Here is a 26,159-nt window from a genome sequence, read left to right as displayed (position 1 = left end):
CCACGTCTGGCTCTTCACCCTCATCCTTGAGGATTTCCTGCACTCTGTCTTTCACTCTAGCACCAGGAAGGCAACACACCATCCTTAAATCCCGTCTGCTGCCACAAAAACCCCGGTCAGTTCCTGTCACGATGGAGTCCCCTATTACCACGGCTCTGTGCAATGTCCGACTCTTCCGCTCTGCCTCTGCGGCAACTTTTGATTGACAAACTTGGCTGCCTTGCGAACTGGCAGTGTCATCAGTCTCTGTTTCCAAAAGCTTCAACTTGTTCCTGACAGGTACTTCTCCCGGGGTCTCTTGTACCTGTCTCCTCTCCGCCTTCCTCATCGTCTGCTCTCTTCTACTCTCTTCTGTCATGATTGGTGTAATAACATCGCTGAAGGTCTTGTCCAGAAAGTTCTCGTTCTCTCGGATGAGCCTAAGGTCTTCGAGTTCTTTCGTCAGCGCTGCAATATGCTCGGTCAATTGCTGAATGTGCACACATTTTCCACACATATACGAGCCAGACACACCAGAGTCGTTGACCTCCCACATCAAGCACGTAGCGCACTGAACCAGCTGGGCAGTCATGTCTTCACCCTCTTCAACTGTGGTGTAATCACTTCACTCAACCTCCTTGTCAAAGATTCCTGAGCTGAAGCCTCACTCTTCGATCTAAACTTCCTTCGACCCTCTTTTTGTGGCACGTCTGTGGACTCTTAATTAAGGTTAGAGGAGGAGGGAGGGAGGGAGACCCTACTTTGTAGGACCAGGGGTTTAGAACACACCCACTCTAATAGCAATCACTTACCTTCCCAACCGGCTTTGCGCTCCGTCTGAACTTCCGCCCAGCTCCCGCCGCTCTCTGCTGCAAAAAGACCGTTGGCGTCGAGGTAAGTTCTTTATATAGTAATCACTTACCTTCCCGACCGGCTTTGCGCTCCGTCTGAACTTCCGCTCAGCTCCCGCCGCTCTCTGCTGCGAAATTTCTTAGCGTTCACCCTTTCCAAGCCATGTATTATCTTGTAAGTTTCTATTAGATCTCCCCTTAACCTTCTAAACTCCAATGAGTACAATCCCAGGATCCTCAGCCATTCCTCGTATGTTAGACCTACCATTCCAGGGATCACCTGTGTGAATCTCCGCTGGACACGCTCCAGTGCCAGTATGTCCCTCCTGAGGTGTGGGGCCCAAAACTGAACACAGTACTCCAAATGGGGCCTAACCAGAGCTTTGTAAAGTCTCAGTAGCACATTGCTGCTTTTATATTCCAACTCTCTTGAGATAAATGACAACATTGCATTTGCTTTCTTAATCACAGATTCAACCTGCATGTTTACCTTTAGAGAATCCTCAACTAGCACTCCCAGATCCCTTTGTACTTTGGCTTTATGAATTTTCTCACCGTTTAGAAAGTAGTCCATGCTTGTATTCTTTTTTCCAAAGTGCAAAACCTCACATTTGCTCACATTGAACTTCATCAGCCATTTTCTGGACCACTCTCCCAAACTGTCTAGATCGTTCTGCAGCCTTCCCACTTCCTCAGTACTACCTGCCTGTCCACCTAACTTCGTATCATCAGCAAACGTCGCTAGAACCCCCCCAGTCCCAGATCGTTAATATATAACGTGAACAGCTGCAGCCCCAACACTGAACCCTGCACCGGCTGCCATTCCGAAAAAGAACCTCTTATCCCAACTCTCTGCCTTCTGTCAGGCAGCCAATCCTCAATCCATGCCAGTCCCCTAAACTGAGGAGATTATAAATTTCCTGTTTATATTGATCAGTGTCAGAAGTCACATGACATCAGGTTATAGTCCAACAGGTTTATTTGAAATCACAAGCTTTTGGAGTGTTACTTCTTCATCAGGTGCAGTCGCTTCAGTTGGCGAAGAAGGAGTGCTCTAAAAGCTTGTGATTTCACATGAACCTGTTAATGTTATATGACTTCTGACCTTGTCCAGCCCAGTCCAACCTCAGCCCTCCACATATATTTCTTTATTTTTATTCTTTTTTTTGTTCTTTAATACATTTTTCTTTACCTCCACACTACTGACTAACTGCAGTAGTACTTATATTTTCCCCAGCACCCATGTTGTGTGTGTAGGTGTGAGACACAGTGAAAGACAACACTTATACAAATCTTTATTCAATTTCCAACACAAGGAGGAAAGGAAATGACAGAGTGGCCAGTGACAAGCAATGCTCTTCTCATCAAAGGGCAATGCTGCATGATCAAAAAAGTGAAGGAAAGGGTAGGGATTAAATTAAAATAGATTTGGAGGGGGAAATAAAGTACTCCATTCCCTGCGGTGCCCACCTCTCCCTGAACAGCTCGAGAGAGTTGTAGATACCATGTACTCCTTCTCCAGGGACACCTGGGCTCGGATGTAGCCATGGAAGAGGGACAGGCAATTGGCCACAATGACCCCCTCCATGGCCCGCTGTCTGAGCCTGTTTATGGCTAGTTTGGCCAGGCTCAGGAGCAGATCTACGAGGAGATCCTCTGACCTACCCTCCCCACTCCGCACGGGGTGCCTAAAGATCAGGAATGTGAGACTGAAGTGCAACCAGAAACAGAGAAGAAGGTTTTTAAGAAAATCAGAAAGGGCGTGCAAATGCCCACACTCAACATATACATGGTCCACAGAACAAGCAGTTGGGCTGGGAGTCAGTGAACCACCGCAATCTGCAGTTGCAGGAAACTGCTGCGTATAGCACTCATTACCCCAGATCCGTGAGCAAAAGGAGGAGGGGTCCTGAGTAGAGAGCCATCCATTGGAGATCCCCACCGCCCGGTGGCAAATGGGCATGCCAAGGCGGGCAGTGGATGAGGGAAAAAGAGGTTGATGGTGTGCAGCAGCAGCTTACCATGATACATCCCTGAAGGGGATTAAACTAAAGTACCGGAGGCGGCTCAGGTTGTGGAGCACAGTCTCCAGCGGGAAGTACGGGACCTTGGGGATAATGTGAAATTCTGTCTGGGCAGGGGTGAACATAGACAGGATTCCACTGCACATCTGAGTGTCCTCCAACTGGTGCACTATGTTGGGTCCGAGCATCGCTGCTTTAAGGTGTCACATAGCATTGGCCATGAACCGGGCATCTTATGCTGCCCTGCTCGTTATATCCTGCAGTAGCATCCAGCCCAGACCCCCGCCACCCAGCACGTCCCCGACTCTGGTCACCCTCGCCACCACGGCCCTCCCCTCTGACAGCCACTTGAACCCACGAGTATGGAGGTGCGGATTCCTGAGCAACGGCTCCCTGACGACAGCCGCTATTCCTTCCGGACAGTAGGCATGACGTGATTCAACTGTGCTTCAGACAGTGCTCAGGTCCTGGTAAAAGACAAGGCAGCATCCTGACAGCGACTTCCTAACCATTACGGTCGATGGACAGGAGCTGCGTGTCGTAGTTGAGGTTACGCACCTGGTGGAAAAAATTACATCACCAGCACCACCTAGGAGGAGGCTCGACGTAAAGGTATCGCTGCAAGGTCTGAAGGCAGAAAGTCATCACCTGGGTGTGGACACCAGCGCTTGACCACCCTTCTTAATAGGGAGACTCAGGATCTGCACAGTGACCCAATGTGTCTTTTTATCTCAGAAGAAATGAACCAATGTTCTCTGGATATCAGTGACAAAACCAGGAGGAGGGACAAAAGGTACCAGCCGGTACCACAACATGGTGGCCACCAGCTGATTTATGACCAGCAAACAACTCCTGTAAGACAGCACTCGGAGCAGTCCTGTCCCATGGCTGAGGTGAGCCGAGACCTTGGCCTCTGGCTCCTGCCAGTTTGCTGGCCAGGAATCCTCAGTGGGATAGAGGTAGACCTCCAGATAGAGCAGATGGTGGTACTCCAGATAAACCCCCATGACATCCCGTAACAAGTGGAGAATACAAAACGTTATTGTACTTCAAAGCCCAGTGTGGAAAGTATACACCAAGAATCAATTGTCAGTAAGTAAAGGTATTTATGTCTGGATTTTATGTAATTTATATTAATACTGCACTACATTCAAACAAACGTTCTATGGTGAAGAAAGGGAAGATTTACATTTGTACGGTTTTATTCACAACCTCAGGTCCTCCTAAATTGCTTTGCCTGCATCAGGTACTGTTGAAGAGTGGTTTCTGTTGTAATGTAGGCAATGTGTCGTTAATTTGGTCTTGGCTAATACCATAAGCAGCAATAAAACTAAGATGACTTAGTGCTGTTAGTTAAGGGATACATCTTAGACAGCATACCCGGAGGCTTACTCAATTCTTTTACAAATAGCACCATGAGATTCTTAATATTCACCCAAGAGAATAAATGAAAACTTTATTTTGCGGCCTCATTTGAAAACAACATCTCTAACAGTGAATCTCCCTCATTGTTGCATGCAAGTGCAAACCCTGGAGTGTACTTTGTGCCCAGAATCTTTTGACTCATAAGCAGTGTCAACTGAGCCATGGCTGACGCAAAACATCATGATACAGTTAGTCTTAGCCTTAGCTACGGGTTGAGAGACCTTGGCCCTGTTGATCCTGGCGGTTGGTGCTGCTGAGGACACCACCTGGCACCTGCGCATTCTCTCCAGATCAGTTGGCTCCGAGAAATTGAGGAGCACGTCATCGGCATAAGCCGAGATGACCATCCCTTTGACCACGCTGTGCAGAACCAGCCCCAACAACTTCCTCCACAAGTGGCACAGGAAAGGCTGCATGCACAGAGAATACAGTTGGCCAGACAGGGGGCAGCCTTGATATACTCCTCTCCCAAAGCGAAGACACTCTGTGGAGGTGTACAAAAGTCGGATCCGGGTGATGAACTGTGTCCCGAACCTGAATGCCCGCAGAGTCCCAAGCAGATACTCTTGATCAATCCTGTCAAAGAACAAAGAAAACTTACAGCCCAGGAACAGGCCCTCCGGCCCTCCAAGCCTGAGCTGATCCAAATGTACTGTCTAAACCTGTCGGTCAATTCCTAAGCATTTGTATCCCTTTGCTCCCCACCTACACATGCATCTGTCCAAACGCATCTTAAATGAATCTACTGTGCCTGCCTCTACCACCTCTGCTGGCAACGTATTCCAAATGCCCATCACCCTCTGTGTGAAGTACTTGCCGCGTGTATCCTCCTTAAACTTTTTACCTTTCACCTTGAAAGCATGACCTCTCACTATTGAATTCTTCACCCTGGGAAAAAGCTTGTGTCTATTTGTCGAATGCCTTCTCCGGTCGGGGGGACAGGAAGGTGCTCGACAGACCAGCCCATCAACAGAAATGGATCAGGTCCTGGACCAGATGGACGTTGTTGTGTATCCTCCGGCCTGGGACCGTGGTCTGGGTGAATCATGTAGGTCAGCATGGAAGCCAGACGAGAAGCCATCACCCTGGTGAAAATGTTGTAATCCATGCCAAGGAGGGAGACTGGATGCCAGTTCTTTAAAGAGCGAAGGTCCCCTTCTTTGGCAGCAGGACGATGACCGCCAGTCAGCTCCTCTAAAGTGATGGGATCGTCGCACTTTCTGGCTCTACAGATTTTCTTTTGTCGGACACAGTGAGAAACTTTTCATGCTGTACATTTCTGTGACTCAACATGTGTGTAAATCTTTATTTATATTCCACTTTTTTTGTGTGTGCAGGTGTCGGACACAGTGAAAAACAACAAGTGTGTAAATCTTTATTTATGTACCACCACCAGGAAAAAAGGAAACACCTGAGTGGCCAGTGACAAGCAGTGCCCTTCTCAAAGGGCAATGCTGCATTATCAAACGGTGAAGGGGAGGGAAGTGGTTAAATCAAAATAGAGTTGGAGTGGGAAATAACACACTCCACCTCCCTGTGGTGCCCTCCTTTCTCTGAAAATTCCGCTCTGCATAGCTTTTTTTCTTTTTTTCAAAAATGCAGAAACCAACAGCAGCAGAAACACTGACTGTGGCCCAGCCAATACAGAGTCAGTCCCCTAAACTGAGGAGATTCTAAATCTCCTGTTCATTATATTTTTTTCTTTTTTCTTTCCCCTCTATACTATCACCTGACAGTGGTAGTGCTTATTTTTCCCCAGTGGTAGTGCTCTTCCTCCAGCCGTCGTGTTGCTATGGTCTGGTGATGGAGGAGTCCAAGGACCTGCTTGTCCTTGGTGGAGTGGGAGGGGGAGTTGAAGTGTTGAGCCACGGGGTGGTTGGGTTGGTTGGTCTGGGTGTCCTAGAGGTGTTCTCTGAAACGTTCAGCAAGTAGGCGGCCTGTCTCTCCAATATAGAGGAGGCCACATCGGGTGCAGCGGATGCAGTAAATGATGTGTGTGGAGGTGCAGGTGAATTTGTGACGGTTATGGAAGGATCCCTTGGGGCCTTGGAGGGAAGTAAGGGGCTGGAGGAGGAGCGCCTCATCTTCTGCCTAGGAACCCTCCAACCACAAGGGATGAGCTCAGATTTCTCCACTTTCCTCATTTCCGCTCCCCCACCTTGTCTCAGTCCCAACCCTCAAACTCAGCACCACCTTCCTAGCCTACAATCTTCTCCACCCCCATCCCCACTCCGACCTATCTCCCTCACCTTAACCTCCTTCCACCTATCGCATTTCCAATGCCCCTCCCCCAAGTCCGTTCTCCCTACCTTTTATCATGGCCTGCTTGGCACACTCTCCTCATTCCTGAAGAAGGGCTCATGCCCGAAACGTCGATTCTCCTGCTCCTTAGATACTGCCTGACCAGATCAAGTTCCGAAACCATGAGGTTATGCTGCAGCTGTGCAAAACTCTGGTGCAGCTACACTTGGAGTATTGTGTACAGTTCTGGTCACTGCTTTATAAGAAATGCTGAGGGACTTGAGGCTGTTTTTGTTAGAGTGAAGAAGGTTGAGAGGTGACTTAATAGAGACGTATAAGATAATCAGAGGGTTAGATAGGGTGGACAGGGAGAGCCTTTTTCCAAGTATGGTGACGGTGAGTACGAGGGGGCATGACATTAAATTGAGGGGTGATAGATATAGGACAGATGTCAGAGGTAGTTTCTTTACTCAGAGAGCAATAAGGGTAGTAAGGAATGCTTTGCCTGCAATGGTAGTGGATTTGCCAACTTTAAGTACATTTAAGTCGTCATTGGACAAGCATATGGACATACATGGAATAGTGTAGGTTAGATGGACTTCAGATTGGTATGACAGGTCAGCGCAACATCGAGGGCCAAAGGGCCTGTACTGCGCTGTAATGTTCTATGTTCTATGTTCTAACTAGCTCAGAGCCAGTTCCCAGAGTGAGGAGACTCTCTGAATCCCCTGTTTATTTTTTCTTTTTTTTATTTCACTGTTTATATTTTTTCAAAGGGCAATATATATTTTTTTTAATTTTATTAAACAAATTACAAAACAGTTTACAAAAAACATTAACAGCTGTACACAAGAGACAGCAATTTTCAAAGGGCAATATATATATTTTTTAATTTTATTAAACAAATTACAAAACAGTTTACAAAAAACATTAACAGCTGTACACAAGAGACAGCAATTTTCAAAGGGCAATATATATTGGTCAGTAAGGGCTTTTCTGATTGGCCCAGGTTAACAACTCCAATTGAGGATCTCGTAGTCAACAAAATCCACCTGGTTCCAGTCACTGCACTCTTTTAAAGAGAGATTGAGCAGTTTCCCTCTGTATTCTCTGAAGTTTAGGAGAATGCAAAGAGATCGAATTGAGGTCGAAAAATGCTGAAGGGAGTTGACACAGTAGGAGTGAAGAAGGTGTTTCTTCTTAAAGAACAAAGAAAATTTACAGCTCAGGAACAGGCACTTTGGTCCTCCAAGCCTGAGCCAATCCAAATGTACTGTCTAAACCTGTCGGTCAATTCCTAAGCATTTGCTCCCCACCTACTCATGCATCTGTCCAGATGCATCTGAAATGAATCTACCGTGCCTGCCTCTACCATCTCTACTGGCAACAAGTTCCAAATACCCACCGCCTTCTGTGTGAAGTACTTGCCGTGTATATCCCCCTTAAACCTTCCACCTCTCACCTTGAAAGCATAACCTCTCGTTATTGAATCCTTCACCCTGGGAAAAAGCTTGTCTCTATCCATCCTGTCTATACCCTTCATGATTTTATAAACCTCAATCATTTCCCCCCTCAATCTCCTTTTTTCTAGTGAAAATAAATCTAACCTACTCAACCTCTCTTTATAGCTAGCATCTTCCATACCAGGCAACATCCTTGTAAATCTTATCTGCATCCTCTCCAAAGTGTCCACATCCTTTTGGTAATGTGGCAATCAGAACTGTACACAGTATTCTAAATGTGGCCGAACCAATGTCTTGTACAATTTTAACAGGACTTGCTAGGTCTTATAGGAGAAAGTGAGGACTGCAGATGCCAGAGATCAGAGCAGAAAATGTGTTGCTGGAAAAGCGCAGCAGGTCAGGCAGCATCAAAGGAGCAGCTCCTTTGATGCTGCCTGACCTGCTGCGCTTTCCTTGCTAGGTCTTATACTCAATACCTCGTCCAATGAAGGCAAGCATACTATATACCTTCTTGACCACTGTATCCACCTGTGCAGCAGCCTTCAGGGTACAATGGATCTGCATTCGCAGATCTCTCTGTCCATCAACCTTTCCTAAGGCTCTTCCATTCATTGTATAATTCTCTCGAGAATTAGACTTGCCTAAATGCATCACCTCACATTTATCTGGATTGAAAGCCATCTGCCACTTTTCTGCTCAACTCTCCAGTCTATCTTCTTGTCGGACAATTTAGAAGAAGAGATCATAGTTTTAGGATAAAGGGTATGATGTAAAACAGAGATGAAGAGAAATTACTTCTCTCAAAGCTTAATGAATTAGTGGAATTCACACTGAGTAAATTTAACAAAGAGATGGACAGATTTTCAATGAGTCACGGGTTGAAGAGTTACGGGAAGGGGGCAGGAAAGTGAAGTTGAGGCTGAGCTGAGAGTAGCCAAGATGGTATGGAATGACAGAGCAGGCTTGAGAGACTGAATTGCCTACTTCTGCTTCTGATTCTTATGTTGTTCTAAATACAGAACTAGTTGAACCAATCTCACCTCATATGAGCAGGTTCAATATTATAGTCATAAAGCCGTAGAGGCCAACAGCACAGAAAAGGCCCTTTGGTCCATCGAGTCTATGCTCCTCAAAGACTACTACCTAGCTATTCTCATCCCATTTTTCAGCACTTGGCCCATAGACCCATATTCCTTGGCATCGCAAGTGCTTCTTAAATTTGCTGAAGGTATCTGCCTCTGCTGTCCTTACAGGCAGTCAGTTCCAGATTCACATCACTTGCTATGATCGAGATAGGAAGAGTGAGCTATCTCTGTAGCCCCACTACTCCATGTTACTGGTGCATTTGGCCCATCATGTCTGTAATAGACCTCCAATGAGCACAATGACTTAGTGCCATTCTCCTGCCTTTTCCCTATACCTTTGCAGACTTTTCATTCAAATCGTCACCCCATACCATCTTGGTGATTCTGCCTTTATCAGACTTACAGGCAGTGTATTCTCAACCCGAGTCACTAATTGGGTGAAAACTTAATTCCCCACACCATAGTTTACTATGTTTGCACATGACTTTTATCACTATCTTTCGGAACATGCACTAATACTTGAGTCCCACGACCCTTAGATCGTCACAAATGTTCTCAATTTAATTGAAGTATTCAGAGCTCCTAATTTGTCTCAGATAAAAACAAAATGCCATGGATGCTAGAATCTGAAATAAAGACAGAAAGTGTGGTGAACTCTATTTCTCTGTCCACGAATGCTGCCAGACCTGTTGAATTTGTTCAGTACTTGTTTTTATGTTGAGAGTATGGTGCTGGAAAAGCACAGCAGGTCGGCAGCATCTGAGGAGCAGGAGAATTGACTTTTCAGGCATAAGCCCTTCATCAGGACCTATGCTTTTCAGCATCACACTCTCGACTCTGATCTCCAGCATCTGCAGTCCTTACTTTCTCCTTGTTGTTTTTATCCCAAATTTAACTTTCTGATGGACTCAGGCTAACAGAGAACACTGACTGGTTTCTGTACTTCACACATTACAAATCAATCATTCTAACCATAGCAAAACAGAAATAAAAATGATTAACATATAATATGTCTCGTTGAAACTCTAGTCCCTTTTGTAAATTTGCTACACATTCGTAGAAGACAAGATCGGACAGAGTCACAATGGAATTACGAAAGGGAAATTATGCTCGAGAAAAACTGCACAAATCTCTCAAGGATGTCATGAGTAGAATTGATAAGGGGACCCATTGCGTGTGGTTTACTTGGACTTCCCAAACGCATTATAAGAGATTAGCAGGTAAAATTAAAGTATGTAGGAGTAGAATATTGAGATGGATAGACAGGATAGATGGTTGGCAGACAGAAAACAAAATGTAAGAATAATGTGTTTTTCTGAATGGTGATGGATTAGGAAAGGGTGCAACCATACCTGGGTCTCCTCATACATCAGTCGCTGAAGGTGAGCATACAGGTGTAGCAGGCATTGAAGAGGACAGTGAAGAAGGTAAATGATATGTTGGCCTCCAAAGCAAAAGGATTTAAGAACAAGAGCATGGATACCCTGCTGCAAGTTTACAGGACCATGATGAGAACAGACCTGGAGTATTGTGTGCAGTTTTTGTCTCCTTATCTGAGGAAGAATGTTCTGGTTATGGAAGGATAGAACTTGACAGGGTAAATTCAGGCAGAATATTTCCAGTGACTGGGAAGTCCAGAACCAGGGTTCAAAGTTTAAGGATAGGCAGTAGGCCACTTAGGACTGAGATGAGGAGAAATGTCCTCATCCAGAGAGTGATGAGCCTGTAGAATTCTCTGCCACAGAAAATGATTGAAGGCAAAGCATTGAATGCTTTCAAAAAGGAGTTAGATATGGGCCTTAGAACTAAAGAGATTAAAGGGTATGGGGAGAAAGCAGGAACAAAATACAAATTTGGATGATCAGCCATAGCTATAATTGGCAGAGCTGACCTGAAGGCCCAAATTCTGTTCCTATTTTCTATGTTTCTGTGTTTCTGGACAGATAGGGGCATAGAGTACAAGACCAAGGAGATGATGTTGAAATTGTATAAGACACTTGTTAGCCCTCAGCTAGATTACTGTTTACAGGTCTGTGCATCATATTATAGGAAAGATAAAAATGCATTGGAGGAAGTGCAGAAGTGATTTACAAGAATGGTTCAAGGGATGAGAAACCTCAGTGATGAGGATAGATTGAAGAAGTTAGAACTGTTCTCCTTGGCAAGAAAAATGTGGAGAAGGATTTTCATGATGGGAAAAGCAGAAGATTAACATGAGGTAATGATAATCATTCCGTGCAGGCTTGATGAGTTGATTGGCCTCCTTATGTGCTGTAACATTCCTCTGATTGCTTGTCACAATTCATTGGGGTAACATGCTGAAAATCAAGCTCTGCTATTCCGAGTTAATGATTTTTAGAAGTACACCAAGGTTAACAGATTTGTCTTCTCAATCAAATTTGACAGAAATCATGGACTAACTTTCTCTGCTGAACTTAAACTATTGTTTATTAGAAGAAATTATACTTTACATATGAGTAAACATTATAACTGTAATTAAAACTTTAATCCCATTATAAACTCCCCCCTTGCACACACAGATACAGACAGAGGAAAAAAATCAGGGTTTATAAATGCAAGTAAAATTAGAAAACATTTCAGTAGTCCTGAGATGACTATTCTGATTCGTGCAAGTCATAATGTTGCTTCTCAGTGATAGAACATAGAACAATACAGCGCAGAACAGGCCCTTTGGCCCTCGATGTTGCGCCGATCCAAGCCCACCTAACCTATACTAACCCACTATCCTCCATATACCTATCCAATGCCCGCTTAAATGCCCATAAAGAGGGAGAGTCCACCACTGCTACTGGCAGGGCATTCCATGAACTTACAACTCGCTGAGTGAAGAACCTACCCCTAACTTCAGTCCTATATCTACCCCCCCTTAATTTAAAGCTATGCCCCCTTGTAATACCCGACTCCATACGCGGGAAAAGGTTCACACTGTCAACCCTATCTAACCTCCTAATCATCTTGTACACCTCAATCAAGTCACCCCTAAACCTTCTTTTCTCTAATGAAAACAGCCCTAAGTGTCTCAGTCTTTCCTCATACGATCTTCCTTCCATACCAGGCAACATCCTGATAAACCTCCTCTGCACCCGTTCCGGTGCCTCCACATCCTTCCTATAGTATGGCGACCAAAACTGCACACAATATTCCAGATGCGGCCGCACCAGAGTCTTATACAACTGCATCATGACCTCAGGACTCCGGAACTCAATTCCTCTACCAATAAAAGCCAGTACGCCATATGCCTTCCTCACCGCACTATTTACCTGGGTGGCAACTTTCAGAGATCTGTGTACATGGACACCAAGATCCCTCTGCTCATCTACACTACCAAGTATCCGACCATTAGCCCAGTACCCCATCTTTTTGTTATTCTTCCCAAAGTGAATCACCTCACACTTAGCTACATTGAATTCCATTTGCCACCTTTCTGCCCAGCTCTGCAGCTTCTCTATATCCTGCTGTAACCTGCCACATCCTTCCTCACTGTCAACAACTCCTCCGACTTTCGTATCATCCGCAAACTTGCTCACCCAACCTTCTAACCCCTCTTCCAGGTCATTTATAAAAATGACAAACAGCAATGGTCCCAAAACAGATCCTTGCGGAACACCGCTAGTGACGGCACTCCATGAAGAAACTTTGCCATCAACTACTACCCTCTGTCTTCTTCCTTCCAGCCAATTCCTAATCCAAACCTCCAACTCACCCTCAATGCCATATCTCCGTATTTTCTGCAGTAGCCTACCATGGGGAACCTTATCAAACGCCTTACTAAAATCCATATATACCACATCTACCGCTTTCCCCTCATCAACCTCCTTCGTCACCTTTTCAAAGAATTCAATAAGGTTTGTGAGGCACGACCTGCCCTTCACAAAACCTTGCTGACTATCCTTGATCACATTATTCCTATCCAGATGTGCATAAATCCTATCCCTTACAATTCTCTCTAAGACTTTGCCCACAACAGAAGTGAGACTCACCGGCCTATAGTTACTAGGGTTATCCCTACTCCCGTTTTTGAACAAGGGAACCACATTTGCTATCCTCCAGTCTTCTGGCACTACTCCTGTAGACAAAGAGGACATAAAAATCAAGGCCAATGGCTCTGCAATCTCCTCCCTTGCTTCCCAGAGAATCCTAGGATAAATGCCATCAGGCCCAGGGGACTTATCTATTTTCACCTTTTCCAGGATTTCCAACACCTCTTCTCTACATACCTCAAAGCCATCCATTCTACTTATTTGTGACTCAGTATTCGCATCGACGACAATGCCCTGTTCCTGAGTAAATACTGAAGAAAAGTATTCATTCAGTGTCTCCCCAATCTCTTCCGCCTCCACACGCAACTTCCCACTACGATCCTTGACTGGACCTATTCCTACCCTAGTCATTCTTTTATTCCTAACATACCTATAGAAAGCCTTAGGGTTTTCCCTAATCCTACCGACTAAGGACCTTTCATGTCCCCTCCTTGCTGCTCTTAGCTCTCTCTTCAGGTCCTTCCTGGCTACCCTATACCTCTCAATCGCCACAATTGAACCTTCACGTCTCATCTTGAGATAGGCCGCCCTCTTCCATTTAACAAGGGATTCCAATTCCTTATTAAACCACGGCTCCCTCGCACGACCCTTTCCTCCCTGCCTGACAGGTACATAATTATCAAGGACACTCAATAGTTGCTCCTTGAACAAGCTCCACATATCATTTACACTCTTGCCTTGGAGTCTACTTTTCCAAGCCACACATCCTAAGTCATGCCTCACCGCATCATAATTTCCCTGACCCCAGCTATAACTCTTGCCCTGTAGTACACACTTATCCCTCTCCATCACGAGAGTAAAAATCACCGAATTATGGTCACTATCCCCAAAGTGCTCACCTACCTCTAATTCTAACACCTGGCCTGGTTCGTTACCCAGAACCAAATCCAGTATGGCCTCACCTCTTGTTGGCCTGTCTACATATTGTGTCAGGAAACTCTCCTGCACACATTGAACAAACACTGACCCATCTAACGAACTTGAGCTATAGCTTTCCCAATCAATATCAGGAAAGTTAAAGTCCCCCGTAACAACCACCCTATTACTGTCACTCATCTCCTGAATCACCTTCCCTATCCTTTCTTCAATGATTCTAGGACTATTAGGAGGCCTGTAAAAGACTCCTAACAGGGTGACCTCACCTTTCCTATTCCTAACCTCAGCCCAAACTACCTCAGATGGCAAGTCCTCATCCATCGTCCTTTCCACCACTGTAATACTATCTTTGACAAGCAATGCCACACCTCCCCCTCTTTTACCCCCACCTCTGACCCTACTAAAACATTTAAATCCTGGAACCTGCAACAGCCAATCTTGTCCCTGTTCTAGCCATGTCTCCGTAATAGCCACAACATCGAAGTCCCAGGTACCAACCCACGCTGCAAGTTCACCTACCTTATTTCGTATACTTCTTGCATTTGGTGATCTTTCACCAAATGTTTCCACTGGTTCATAAAGAGCACAGAGTGACTGGTTCACCTGTAAAAATGATGTGGAGGTGCCGGTGTTGGACAAAATTAAAAATCACACTACACTAGATGGTAGTCCAACAAATTTATTTGGAAGTACAAGCTTTCAGAGCACTGTAGCTTCATCAGGTAGCTACAGATAGCGAGAACACCTAAGCTAGTGATAGTCCAAAGGCTTCTCTGTCCCTTGCTCATAGCCCCAAATTGTTCAGCCACCTGTTATGACATAGGGAAAGCAAGCCAAACCAAAACAGCTTCACTATCACTAGATTCCCAAAATATTCAAGCATTCAATGACCTTCCAAACTGCCCAATTGTTTCTCACCAAACATGTTGGACACCAAGTTTATAAGTTAAACAAAATGTCGCAGTTGTTATTAATAAAGTATCTTTAACAGAACTCAGAGACAGTAAGTTTCAAAAAGAGAAATTACTGGAAAAACTGAGCAGGCCTGGCAGTACCTGGGGAGAGAAAGCAAAATTAATGTTTTGGGTCCAGTGATCCTTCTTCAGAACTGATAGCTTGGAAAAAGTTGGCACATATGGGGTTCGGTAGAGGGGAGGCAAGGGAGTAAATGATAGATGGAGATGGAGTCCAGAGAGAGAGAAAAACAGTTGGTAAAAGGGGTGGGTAAAGGTCAGCTTGAGAGAATGTATAGTTGCTATTGGGTACTGAAAGTGGCTGATAATGTGCTGTTTCTGGCAGTAGCCTCTACCCATCTAAGAACCAATCAAATTGTTGGCAGGCAGAAGGCCTTTGTCATCAGTAATTGGTCAGTCATCCACAAAGTAATCCATTACTTGTTATATAGATATTTTTATTAGAAATTTAACATTTTTACAAGTTTACAAAAATAAACAAAACTCTCAGATATAAACATTGATATACAATTAGCTCAAATATACAATAACCAAAATTTGACTAAAAAAAACAAAACAACAAAAAAAAACGAAAAGAACAAAAAACACAAACAAACAAAACTCAACTATCTACTAATCTAACCTACAACTAACCAGAGTGTATATTTCAGTCTCTTACATGCTCGGGATGTGTTAACATCAGATATGATAAAACCCGTATTCGTGCGGGATTCCTCCCCCGAGGGGCCGCGGACCAGCCAGGTTTGTAATCTCAATTAAATAAAAGCCCTTGTTAGGATAGCCGAAATATCTGTATTTATGTAATTCAAAAAGGGCTGCCATATTTTATAAAATAATTCGGTCTTTCGGTGCACCATATTTGTAAGGAAGTCAAGGGGAATACATTCCATAATTAGTCTGTGCCAATTTGAAAGTCCAGGGGGGCCCTCCGCCACCCAGTTCATCAAAATATTTTTCCTTGCACAGAAAGAAAGAATAGAAAATAGTCTCTTCCCGTACGTGTCCAGGGAGGGAAAGTTCGAAAAGCCCAAGAGGAGAGATACGGGGTCCACTTTTATTTCCATTCCTAAAATTTCTGTCAGGGTGCTTGCTACTTTAGTCCAATATCTACCGATCTTATGACAGGTCCATAAGCAATGTACAAGAGTGCCCACCTCTATTTTGCATTTAGGACACATTGGAGATGCTCCTGCCTTAAATTTTGCCAATCGAACCGGTGCTATATGGGCCCTATGAAGTATCTTCAGCTGGATAGCCTGGGTTCTGTTACAAATAGTAATTCTTCTAGCATTTTCCCAGATATCATTCCACGTTTCTGTGGAGATTTCTAGTCCCAGATCCTGATCCCATGTTTTAAGCAGATTATCCATATCTCCCGATACTTCATCATGTAGCAAATGATAAATATTACTGACGGAAGATACCCCCACTGGTCGTAGGACACTACATTCTCTATCGGATTTATAAAGACTATCTAATAACGTAGTCTTCTTCTGTATAAAATCTCGAATTTGGAAGTATCGAAAGAGGTCTCCATTGGGTAATCTGAATTTCTGACGCAGCTGTCCAAAAGACATCAGGACCCCATCTTTAAATAAATCCCCGAGACATGAGATACCCCTGGATCTCCAGAGTTTAAAAGTGGCATCTGTTAACCCCGGTTGGAATCCCCATGCTCCCACTATCGGTGCATAGGGGGATGTTTTATGTGAATTACCCTCATTTTGCCGCATTATATTCCAAGCCTTGATTGTATTCAGTATTATAGGGTTTTTACAGTGATCTGTAATGATTTTCCTCTTGTCTGAGAATAAAAGGTTAATAAGTGGGTATTTTACTTGAGAAGCCTCGATGTCCAACCAGATTGATTGTGGATCAGACAAGACCCAATCAGCTATATAACTTAATAGGGAACTTAATTGATATTTCCTAAAATCTGGGAAGTCCAATCCACCCCTTGCCTGTGGAAGCTGTAGCTTCTTCAGCTTAATGAGGGGCCGCCTATGGTTCCAGATAAAGGAACTCAGCCAGCCGTATAATTTACATAAAGCTGTCCTCGGCAGCATCACCGGAAGCATTCTCATAGGATATAGGAGACGGGGCAGGATATTTATTTTGATTAATGCTATTCTACCCAACCAGGAAATTGGCAGGTCTCCCCATCGCTGGAGGTCCTGCCTTATCCTTTCCAATAAATACACAAAATTAGCCTTATACAACTGACCAAATACTGGGGTAATAAAAATGCCTAAATATAAGAAACCCTCCAGGGACCAGCGAAAGGGAAAAAGGGAACCGTCCGCTAAGCGGGGTATCACAGCAAGGCCACCCATTGGCATAGCCTCCGATTTTGAAAAGTTAATTTTATAGCCTGAGAATGCACTAAATGTATTAATAACTTGGATTAAGCGAGGTATGGACATCAAAGGGTTACTGAGGAATAGAAGAACATCATCTGCATAAAGGGTAATTTTATGTTTACCTGTACCAATCCTTGGGGCCACTATATTAGGATCAGCTCGTATAGCTTCTGCTAGTGGTTCAATTATTAGCGTGAATAACAATGGCGAGAGGGGACATCCCTGACGGCAGCCCCTACCCACACTGAAGCTATCCGAGCCTAATCCATTGGTAACCACAACTGCTTTGGGATCACTATACAATGTTGAGATCCATTTGGTAAACACCTGTCCAACACCAAACCTCTCCAATGTGTAAAACAAATATGACCATTCGACCCTATCAAATGCCTTTTCCGCGTCTAATGAAACCACTACTCCTGGTATCTTTCCCTGATGACAAGCTTGAATCATATTCAGAGCCCTTCTAACATTATTGGATGATCTACGGCCCTTAATAAACCCCGTCTGATCCTCCTTTATAATATGTGGCAGTATCCTTTCTAATCTCAGTGCTAACGTTTTAGAGAGGATTTTAAAATCTACATTTAGCAAGGATATTGGTCTGTATGATGTACAATCTTCTGGGTCCTTTCCTTTTTTAAGGATAAGAGAGATATTTGCCTCTTTCAGCGAAGGCGGGAGACAGCCCTGACTATATGCATAGTTATACATATCCATAAGTGGACCAACCAGTATTTCTGTAAATTCTTTATAGAATTCAGCTTGAAAGCCATCTGGGCCCGGCGTCTTACCATTTTGAAGGTGCCTAATTGCATCAACTATTTCTTGGGGTGTAAGAGGAGCATTTAGGACCGATACTTGTTCCGGAGTTAGGTCTGGAAAAGTCAAATTTTTAAAAAATGACTGCATCCTCTTCGTCCTATCTTCACAATCCTGTGATTTATATAACTCAGAATAGAATTTTCTAAAGGTCGCATTAATCTTTTTATGATCATGAGTCAAAATACCCGTACTTTCCTTGATAGACATTATAGTCTGAGGGGCCTTTTTTTTCTTTGCTAGAAATGCTAAGTATCTACCCGGTTTGTCGCCATATTCATATAACCTTTGCTTTGCAAATAATATTTCCCTCTTAGCCTTTTGAGTAAGTGTAGTATTTAGAGCTGTCCTAAGAGCTGTAATCCTTTGCAATTTAATAATAGAGGGTCTATCAGTGTATGCTGTTTCAGCCGCTTTTAAGCGGGCTTCAAGCAGACGCTGTTGTTCTCCCTTTAATTTCTTCTGGGTCGCTGAGTAGGAGATGATCAAGCCTCGCGTGTAAGCTTTGATGGTCTCCCACATCATTGACGGGTTGCTAGCTGTACCTGAATTAATTTCCAAAAAAGTTTTAAATTCTTGAGAGAAGTACTTTACAAATTTACTATCTTTCATTAAGAAGGGGTCCATACGCCAATACCGAGGGGATGTCCCACTGTTCCTCGCCTTAGTTTCCATATATACAGCAGCGTGGTCAGAAATTGCTATATTACCTATTTTACAGAATGATATGGAATTTAAAAAAATTGAGGGGGCAAAAAACATATCAATTCTGGTGTGACATTTATGTGGATTAGAGTAGAAAGAAAAATCTCTACCCTGTGGATGAAGACATCTCCATACATCTACTAATCCTAATTCTTTGTTCAGATCCATCAATTGTCTAGATCTGGGAGATACTCCTGCAGTACTCTTGGGAATCCTGTCTATTTCCGGATCCATAATACAATTAAAGTCTCCCCCTATAATTATATGACGGGCATCAAAAGCCATCAATTTTGAAAAGGCTTCCGTTATAAATTTAAAGGGGTGTGCCGGGGGGCAGTACAAATTTAAAATCCCATATTCCTCTCCATTTATGAGAGCTTTAATCAAGATATATCGTCCAGATTCGTCTTTTATCTGCTTTAGGATTTTGAAAGGGAAATTCTTCCGAACAAGAATAACAACTCCCCTGCTTTTTGAGCTAAAAGAAGAAAAAAAGGCCTGATCAAATCCGCCCTGTCGTAATTTCAAGTGTTCTTTATCTGACAGGTGTGTCTCCTGTAGGAGAGCTATATCAACTCTTTCCTTCTTAAGATTTGATAATATTTTCTTCCTTTTAAGTGGTGAAATACTCCCCTTGACATTCCAGGTGCACCACTTAACCGATTGATCAACCATAATCCTCTGGGCCAATCCGAGACCCCTCGGGAGGGGGAACCCTATCCAGAACATCCCGAGCATGGAACATGTAAAATTTACAAAAATAAACCCTCTTTAATACACCCACAACAATACAGTAAAAAACTATTTCTAAATAAAAAAGATATAAAACGTATCTAAGTGGAGACTTTCCCCCTTGTTCCCAGGGGGCATCACTTCCTCTCCAAAAATCCCTCATATCCTCTCCCAACCAATGCCCCACCCTTGACCCAGGCACTCCTCAATAAAATGAGGAAAATTCAAATATAATACAAAGCTAGAGTTAACAGTGAGCACCCCACCCCCACCCCTACCAACACCTGGGTATATTTGGTAATGTTAATACCATATATAAACATATAACTATAAAATTACCAGTTCAACAAATAATAATTAAATATGATAATACAAAATAACGAAGGGAAAAACAACCCCGCTCCTAAAGACAGAGGTAAAATCGAATAAGGTAACCACCTCCCCCCACCAACATTAACCAAATCCCCCAGCTTATATATACATATATATACATACACATACATATATATATATATATACATACATACACACACATATACATACACCCCTCATATATACATAAAATAATAACAGAAAACAACTCCAAGGGGGGGGGGGGGGGGAGAAAATCAAATCCCTCTCCCCACCCCCCATAATAATATTAAGCAATAAGGTAAGAAAAAAAAAGGGAGGGGATATAAACCAAAACGGGGGGGGGGGGAAGGCAGACCAACATCCATTATGTCCTACAGTTTATCTAAGAGAGTCCAGAAATTCCTTAGCCTTTTCTGGTGATCCAAAGTTATATACAGATCCTTCATGGTTAAAGCGTAACATCGCTGGGTAGCGTAAGGAGTACTGTACATTTAAGTCCCTTAAACGCTTCTTCGCCTCGTCGAATGCCTTCCTCTTTCGAAACAGAGCCGGGGAAAAGTCCTGAAATAGCATGATCTTGGATCCTTTGTAGATCATAGCTTGGGGGTCTTTTCCGAGATTTCTAGAGGCTTCAAGAGTATCTGCCTCTCCCTGTAGCTCTGCAGCCGGAACAGGACCGGGCGTGGGCGCTGGTTCGAGCCGGGCCCGCGTATTGCTACCCGGTAGGCCCATTCCACCCTTACCTGGCCTGATCCAGCTTGCAGATTTAAAAGTTGTGGCAGCCACTGCTCCAGGAATGCTGTAAGCTGGCCTTCCTCTTCCTGTTCGGGAAGGCCCAGCAAACGAATATTTTGTCGACGGCCTCGATTATCGAGGTCGTCAATATGATTTTCCAAGGTCCGGACTCGCTGCTCGAGAGTCCGGACCTGATCCACGGCCGATTGAGCGGTTGTCTCCGAGGTCGCGGCCTTTAGCTCCGCCCCTCCGACTCGGCGTTGAATTTCTTCAATTTCACGGTCGTGCTTCTGCAGCGCGGCCGAGAGCGATTCCCAACGATTCCTGGATTCGACGATAAAGGCATCAATCTTCGAGTCAAGCTTGGAAAGCATTTCTGCAAGGCTTGCTACTGTAGGTAAGTCCCCCGGGGCGGCTGTGGACGCCTCTGCTGCAGCTGGAGAGTGTGGGGGAGAGGTTCCTGCTTGCTGAGAGCTGCGGGCTCCCTTCCCTTTAGTCATTTTAACTTAGGATAAAGTTGCTTAAATGTAATGTTACACAACTAATTGAGTTACTAAACTATTAAAAATGATTTATAAATGATTTGGTGAGCTTGGTAGGGGGTAGGTGACCCACTGTGCCCAAGTCTTGGGAGGAGCACTATAGACTCAGTCTTACTGGGTCGCCGCCATCTTGGATCCCCATCCATTACTTGTTGCCAATCAAATCTCCATTTGTGCACAACCTTTTCTTCCAAACACTTCTGTAACACACAGCTGTACAAATAATGTTCACAATGTGTATCAAGTTACTTACTTTCCATCTGTGCAGCAACCTTTGGAGTCCTGGCTTTTTATCATTTCTTTTCTCATTACAGACCACAATTTTAAATAAGCAAGAGTAAAAAGACAGTCTTTATTCTACCCATGTGTGTTAATTTCTTCTCACCAGCTTCCTATGGGGGGACTTTGTCAATAACTTCTGAAAAATTAAGTATGCTAAGTCCATCAGTTAAAAATCACACAACATCAGGTTATAGTCCAACAAGTTTAATTGGAAGCACTAGCTTTCGGAGTGCTACTCCTTCATCAGCAACCACCTGATGAAGGAACAGTGCTTCGAAAGCTAGTGCTTCCAATTAAACCTGTTGGACTATAACCTGGTGTTGTGTGATTTTTAACTTTGTACACCCCAGTCCAACACCGACATCTCCAAATCATAAGTCCATCAGGTTCTCTGTCAATTTTGTTGGTAGCATCCAGAAAAGTTCATCAAACTCAATTTTCCATGCTGACTATGCCTAAAGAGATCATTATCATCCTACCATTTCCTTGTCACATTCTTTCGAATAAAATCTAGTATTTTCCCTACTGTCAACAGGTCTGTAATTCATGTTTTTCTGTCTTGTTCCCTTATTAAATACTAGGTGATATTTGATACCTTCCAATTCACAGGCATCATTCCAGAATCTGGAGAATTTTGGAAGATAATCACTAATGCATCAACTATCTCTATAGCAAACCCCTTCAACTCTCTTGAATGTAGACAATCAAATCCTAGAGAGTTATCAACTTTCAACCCCATTAATTTCTCCAGGACAATCTTCTCACCAATGCTAATTTCCTTTAACCCTTTACTGTCCCAAGTCACTTGGACCTCTGGTTCTAGGAAATTTCCAGGATCATCCTCAGTGAAATATACACAAAGAAATAATTTAGCTTGTCTGTTATTTCTTTATTCCCTAAGATAAATTCTGCTGGATCTTTCTATAATAAACCCTCATTTGTTTTAGCCTAGTATTTCCTTTTTACATGTGTAAGCTTTTACATTCCAATTTTATGTTTTTGTGAGATCATATTTATAGCACTTTCTCCCTTTCATTATCTGTTTTTTTGGTTTTCTTTTATTGTAGTCTATAAACGTCCTAATCCTTAGAAGTACTCATTTTTTTGGCAACTTTATTGAAGGTTTCTTTTAATGTTATAACTTCCAGAATTACCTTTGTTAGCCATGGTTGACTGATCTGTTTTGAGTTGTCGAACCTTGAAGGGATGCATAGTTGTTTAATTATTATAATCTCTCTTTTATATTGTGTCTCCATATTCTGATGACCAAAGTTAATCAGCTCACACTTCTGCACATTGAACCTTATTATTCAACTATCTGCTACCCCACCTACTTGTCCATCTCCTTTTGGAGTTCTACACTGTTCTACTCACTGTGTACAATGCTTCTCAGTTTTGTATCATTCAAAAAGTTTGAAATTGTCTCTTACACCCAAATGTCTAGAAAAGATCAGAAAAAACAAGGGTCTCACAATCAATTGGGGTGGCACAGTGGCTTAGTGGTTAGCACTGCTGCCTTGCAGCGCCAGGGATCTGGGTTTGATTCTAGTCTAAGGTGACTGTCTGTGTGGAGTTTGCACGTTCTTCCTGCGTCTGCGTGGGTTTCCTCTGGGTGCTCCGGTTTCCTCCCACAGTCCAAAGATGTGCAATTCAGGTGAATTGGCCTTGCTAAATTGCCCATAGTGATCGGTGCATTGGTAGGGGAATGGGTCTGGGTGGGTTACTCTTTGGACTTGTTGGGCTGAAGGACCTGTTTCCGCACTGTAGGGAATCTAATAATCTAATTCCTGAGACACTCCGTTACAATCCACAGGTTGTCAGTAGCCCTTTTTTTCCATGAACTGGAATTTTTTTCACAGATCTGTTGTGTGTTTCTGTGTTGATTGCTTTTTGAAAGTCCATGGACATCAGATCAATAGCAGTTTTTATAATTAACCCCTTCAAAACCATCCTGAATTAGTCAACATCACATTTACCCATTAAAAACTCCATGTTGGTTCTTCTAGAACAATCCTCATTTTCCATGTTACCAATCCATATTTGATTCTGTCACAAGTGTTTGTCTCATTTCAATGATGGTGGGGACAGAGTCAGGGTCAGGGTCCATGCTGTCCCAACAGCAGCTCTTGAGACCAGTTCAGTCTTTGCTGGTGTTTAGTATTGACTCTGGATTCAATCATATCATCTGCTGTTGTTTCTTCAATGATTCTATTTAATATGCTTTCTATTTCAGATCCAGCTGAGATGGTTGTTGTTGCAGGGGACTCTGTTCTATTTCCAACACCGGAAAATGGACGACCAAACTCACAGACAGCCTGGATTTTTGTTACCCGCAATCATATGGAGATAATAAGATATGAAGCAACACATATTACAATTTCTAAACCTGCACCTACATATGAAAAACGAATCTTGTACTATTCAGACATGCGGACCTTTGTGCTAACACAGGTACGGGAAGATGACAGTGGAATCTATGAATACATTGACCTTTCTACGAAAACCCGCATATTCACAGTGCATCTCCATGTGTACGGTAAGCACACTAAAAAGGTTTATTTGCTGAATAGAATGCGGAGGTTTTGTTCCTTTCATTTCTCCCATCAGAGTGTTATAGCATCACAGATGTCTACAGCTCAGAAGAAAAAGGTCCTTTAGCCTGTTGAGTCTGCACTGGTCAAAATCTGTGCCTCTCCAAATTACTTCCAATTATATCTCCACTACAGAATGACCACCTATAATTTACTGGTTTATCCCTTGCTCAGTCCTTGAATAATGAACACACATTAACTGTCTTCCACTCCTCTGACATCTCTCCTGCGGCCAGAGAGGAATTGAAAACTATTGCCAGTGCCCTTGCTATTTCCTCCCTTGCCTCACTCGACAACCCAGGATACATTTCATTTGGTCCTGGAGACTTATCTACTTTTAACCATTCCAGATGGTTGTTATGGGGGACTTTAACTTCCCCAATATTGACTGGGAATACTATAGTTTAAGTAGTTTAGATGGGTCAGTTTTTGTTCAATGCGTGCAGGAAGGTTTTCTGACACAGTATGTAGACAGACCAACAAGGTGTGATGCCATATTGGGTTTGGTATTTGGGAATGAAACCGGCCAGTTGTTAGATTTGGAGGTAGGTGAGCACTTTTTGATAGAGACCATAATTTGGTTATGTTTAAATAGCAATGTGCAGGGATAGAAATATACCGCAGGGTTAGAGGTATAATGGGGGGCGGGGGGAGAGAGGCAATTATGATACAATTAGGCAAGATTTAGGATGCATAGGATGGCGAAGGAAACTGCAGGGGATGGACATTCTTGAAATGTGGAGCTTATTCAAGGAACAGCTACTGTGGGTCCTAGATAAGTATATGCCTATCAGGCAGGGAGTAATGGTCGAGAGAGGGAGTCATGGTTTACTAAAGAAATTGAAGCTCTTGTTAGAAGGAAGAGGAAGGTTTATGTGAGGATGAGGCGTGAAGGCTCAGTTAGGGGTTTTGAGAGTTATAAATTAGCTGGAAAAGATCTAAAGAGAGGGCTAAGAAGAGGTAGGAGGGGTCATGAGAAGTTGTTGGTGGATAAGATTAAGGAAAACCCTAAGGCCTTCTATAAATATATCAGGAATAAACGAATGACTTGAGTAAGATTAGGGCTAATCAAGGATAGTAGTGGAAAGTTGTGTGTGGAATCTGAGGATATAGGAGAAGCACTTAATGAATACTTTTCATCAGTTACATCAGGACAATTAAACAACTCACTGGAGAAGGAGACTCTACAAATATCCCCATCCTCAATGATGAAAGAACCCAACACTTGAGTGCAAAAGATAGGGAAGACAGCAACTTCACAGCAACCGTCAGTCAGAAGTGCCAAGTGGATGATCCATCTTGACCTCCTCCAGTTTCCAGCCAATTTGATTCACTCCATGTGAAATCAAGAAATGCTTGGAGATGCTGGATATGCAAAGACTATGGGCCCTGGCAATTATACTGAAGATTTATGTTCCAGAACTTTCCACTCCCCAAGCCAAGCTCTTGCAGTCCAGCTATAACACTGGCATCTACTCAATAATGGGGAAGATGTTGGATGATATTGGAAGATCTGAAAATCGATAAGACGCCAGGGCCGGATGGGATTTATCCTTGGATTCTGTGAGAAGCCAGGGAGGAGATTGCAGAGCCTTTGGCTTTGATCTTTATGTCATCATTGTCGACAGGAGAATTGCCAGAAGACTGGAGGATCATAAATGTTGTTTCCTTATTTAAAAAGAGGAGTCGGGACAGTCCTGGTTGGCCTTACTTCAGTTGTGGGTAAGGTGTTGCAAACCGTTATAAGTGATAGGCTTTATAATGATTTGGAAAGGAATAATTTGATTAGGGATAGTCAACACGGTTTTGTGAAGGATAGGTTGTGCCTTACTAACCTTATTGAGTGCTTCAAAAAGGTGACGAAACAGGTGGATGAAGGTAATCCAGTTGAATTGGTGTGTATGGACTTCAGTAAGGCTACTCCACACAGTAGGCTATTACACAAAATAAGGAGTTTCGGGATTGAAGGTGATTTCGTGGTTTGGATCAGAAATTGGCTAGCTGAAAGAAGACAGAGGTTGGTGGTTGATGGGAAATGTTCATCCTGGTCAGTTAAC

At 43.4% G+C, this 26,159-nt stretch overlaps 1 protein-coding gene across 1 annotated transcript in view; it reads left to right on the top strand.

Annotated features, from left to right (window-relative positions):
• The first annotated feature begins 811 nt into the window (after positions 1-811).
• LOC122541477 (uncharacterized) overlaps positions 812-26,159 on the top strand; it is a 208,061-nt gene continuing 182,713 nt past the window's right edge. The window contains exons 1-2 of the mRNA XM_087979105.1: positions 812-873; positions 23,745-24,047. Coding sequence (XP_087835231.1) covers positions 23,756-24,047 — 292 coding nt within the window. The 5' untranslated portion in view covers positions 812-873; positions 23,745-23,755. The remainder of the gene's footprint in view (positions 874-23,744; positions 24,048-26,159) is intronic.

The sequence above is a fragment of the Chiloscyllium plagiosum genome, unplaced genomic scaffold (assembly GCF_037043375.1).
Source record: "Chiloscyllium plagiosum isolate Xiang-an unplaced genomic scaffold, Cpla_swu_hap1 HiC_scaffold_35, whole genome shotgun sequence".
NCBI lineage: Eukaryota > Metazoa > Chordata > Chondrichthyes > Orectolobiformes > Hemiscylliidae > Chiloscyllium > Chiloscyllium plagiosum.
Note: the sequence above shows the minus strand (reverse complement) of the source record. Positions and strands in the feature narration are given on the sequence as shown.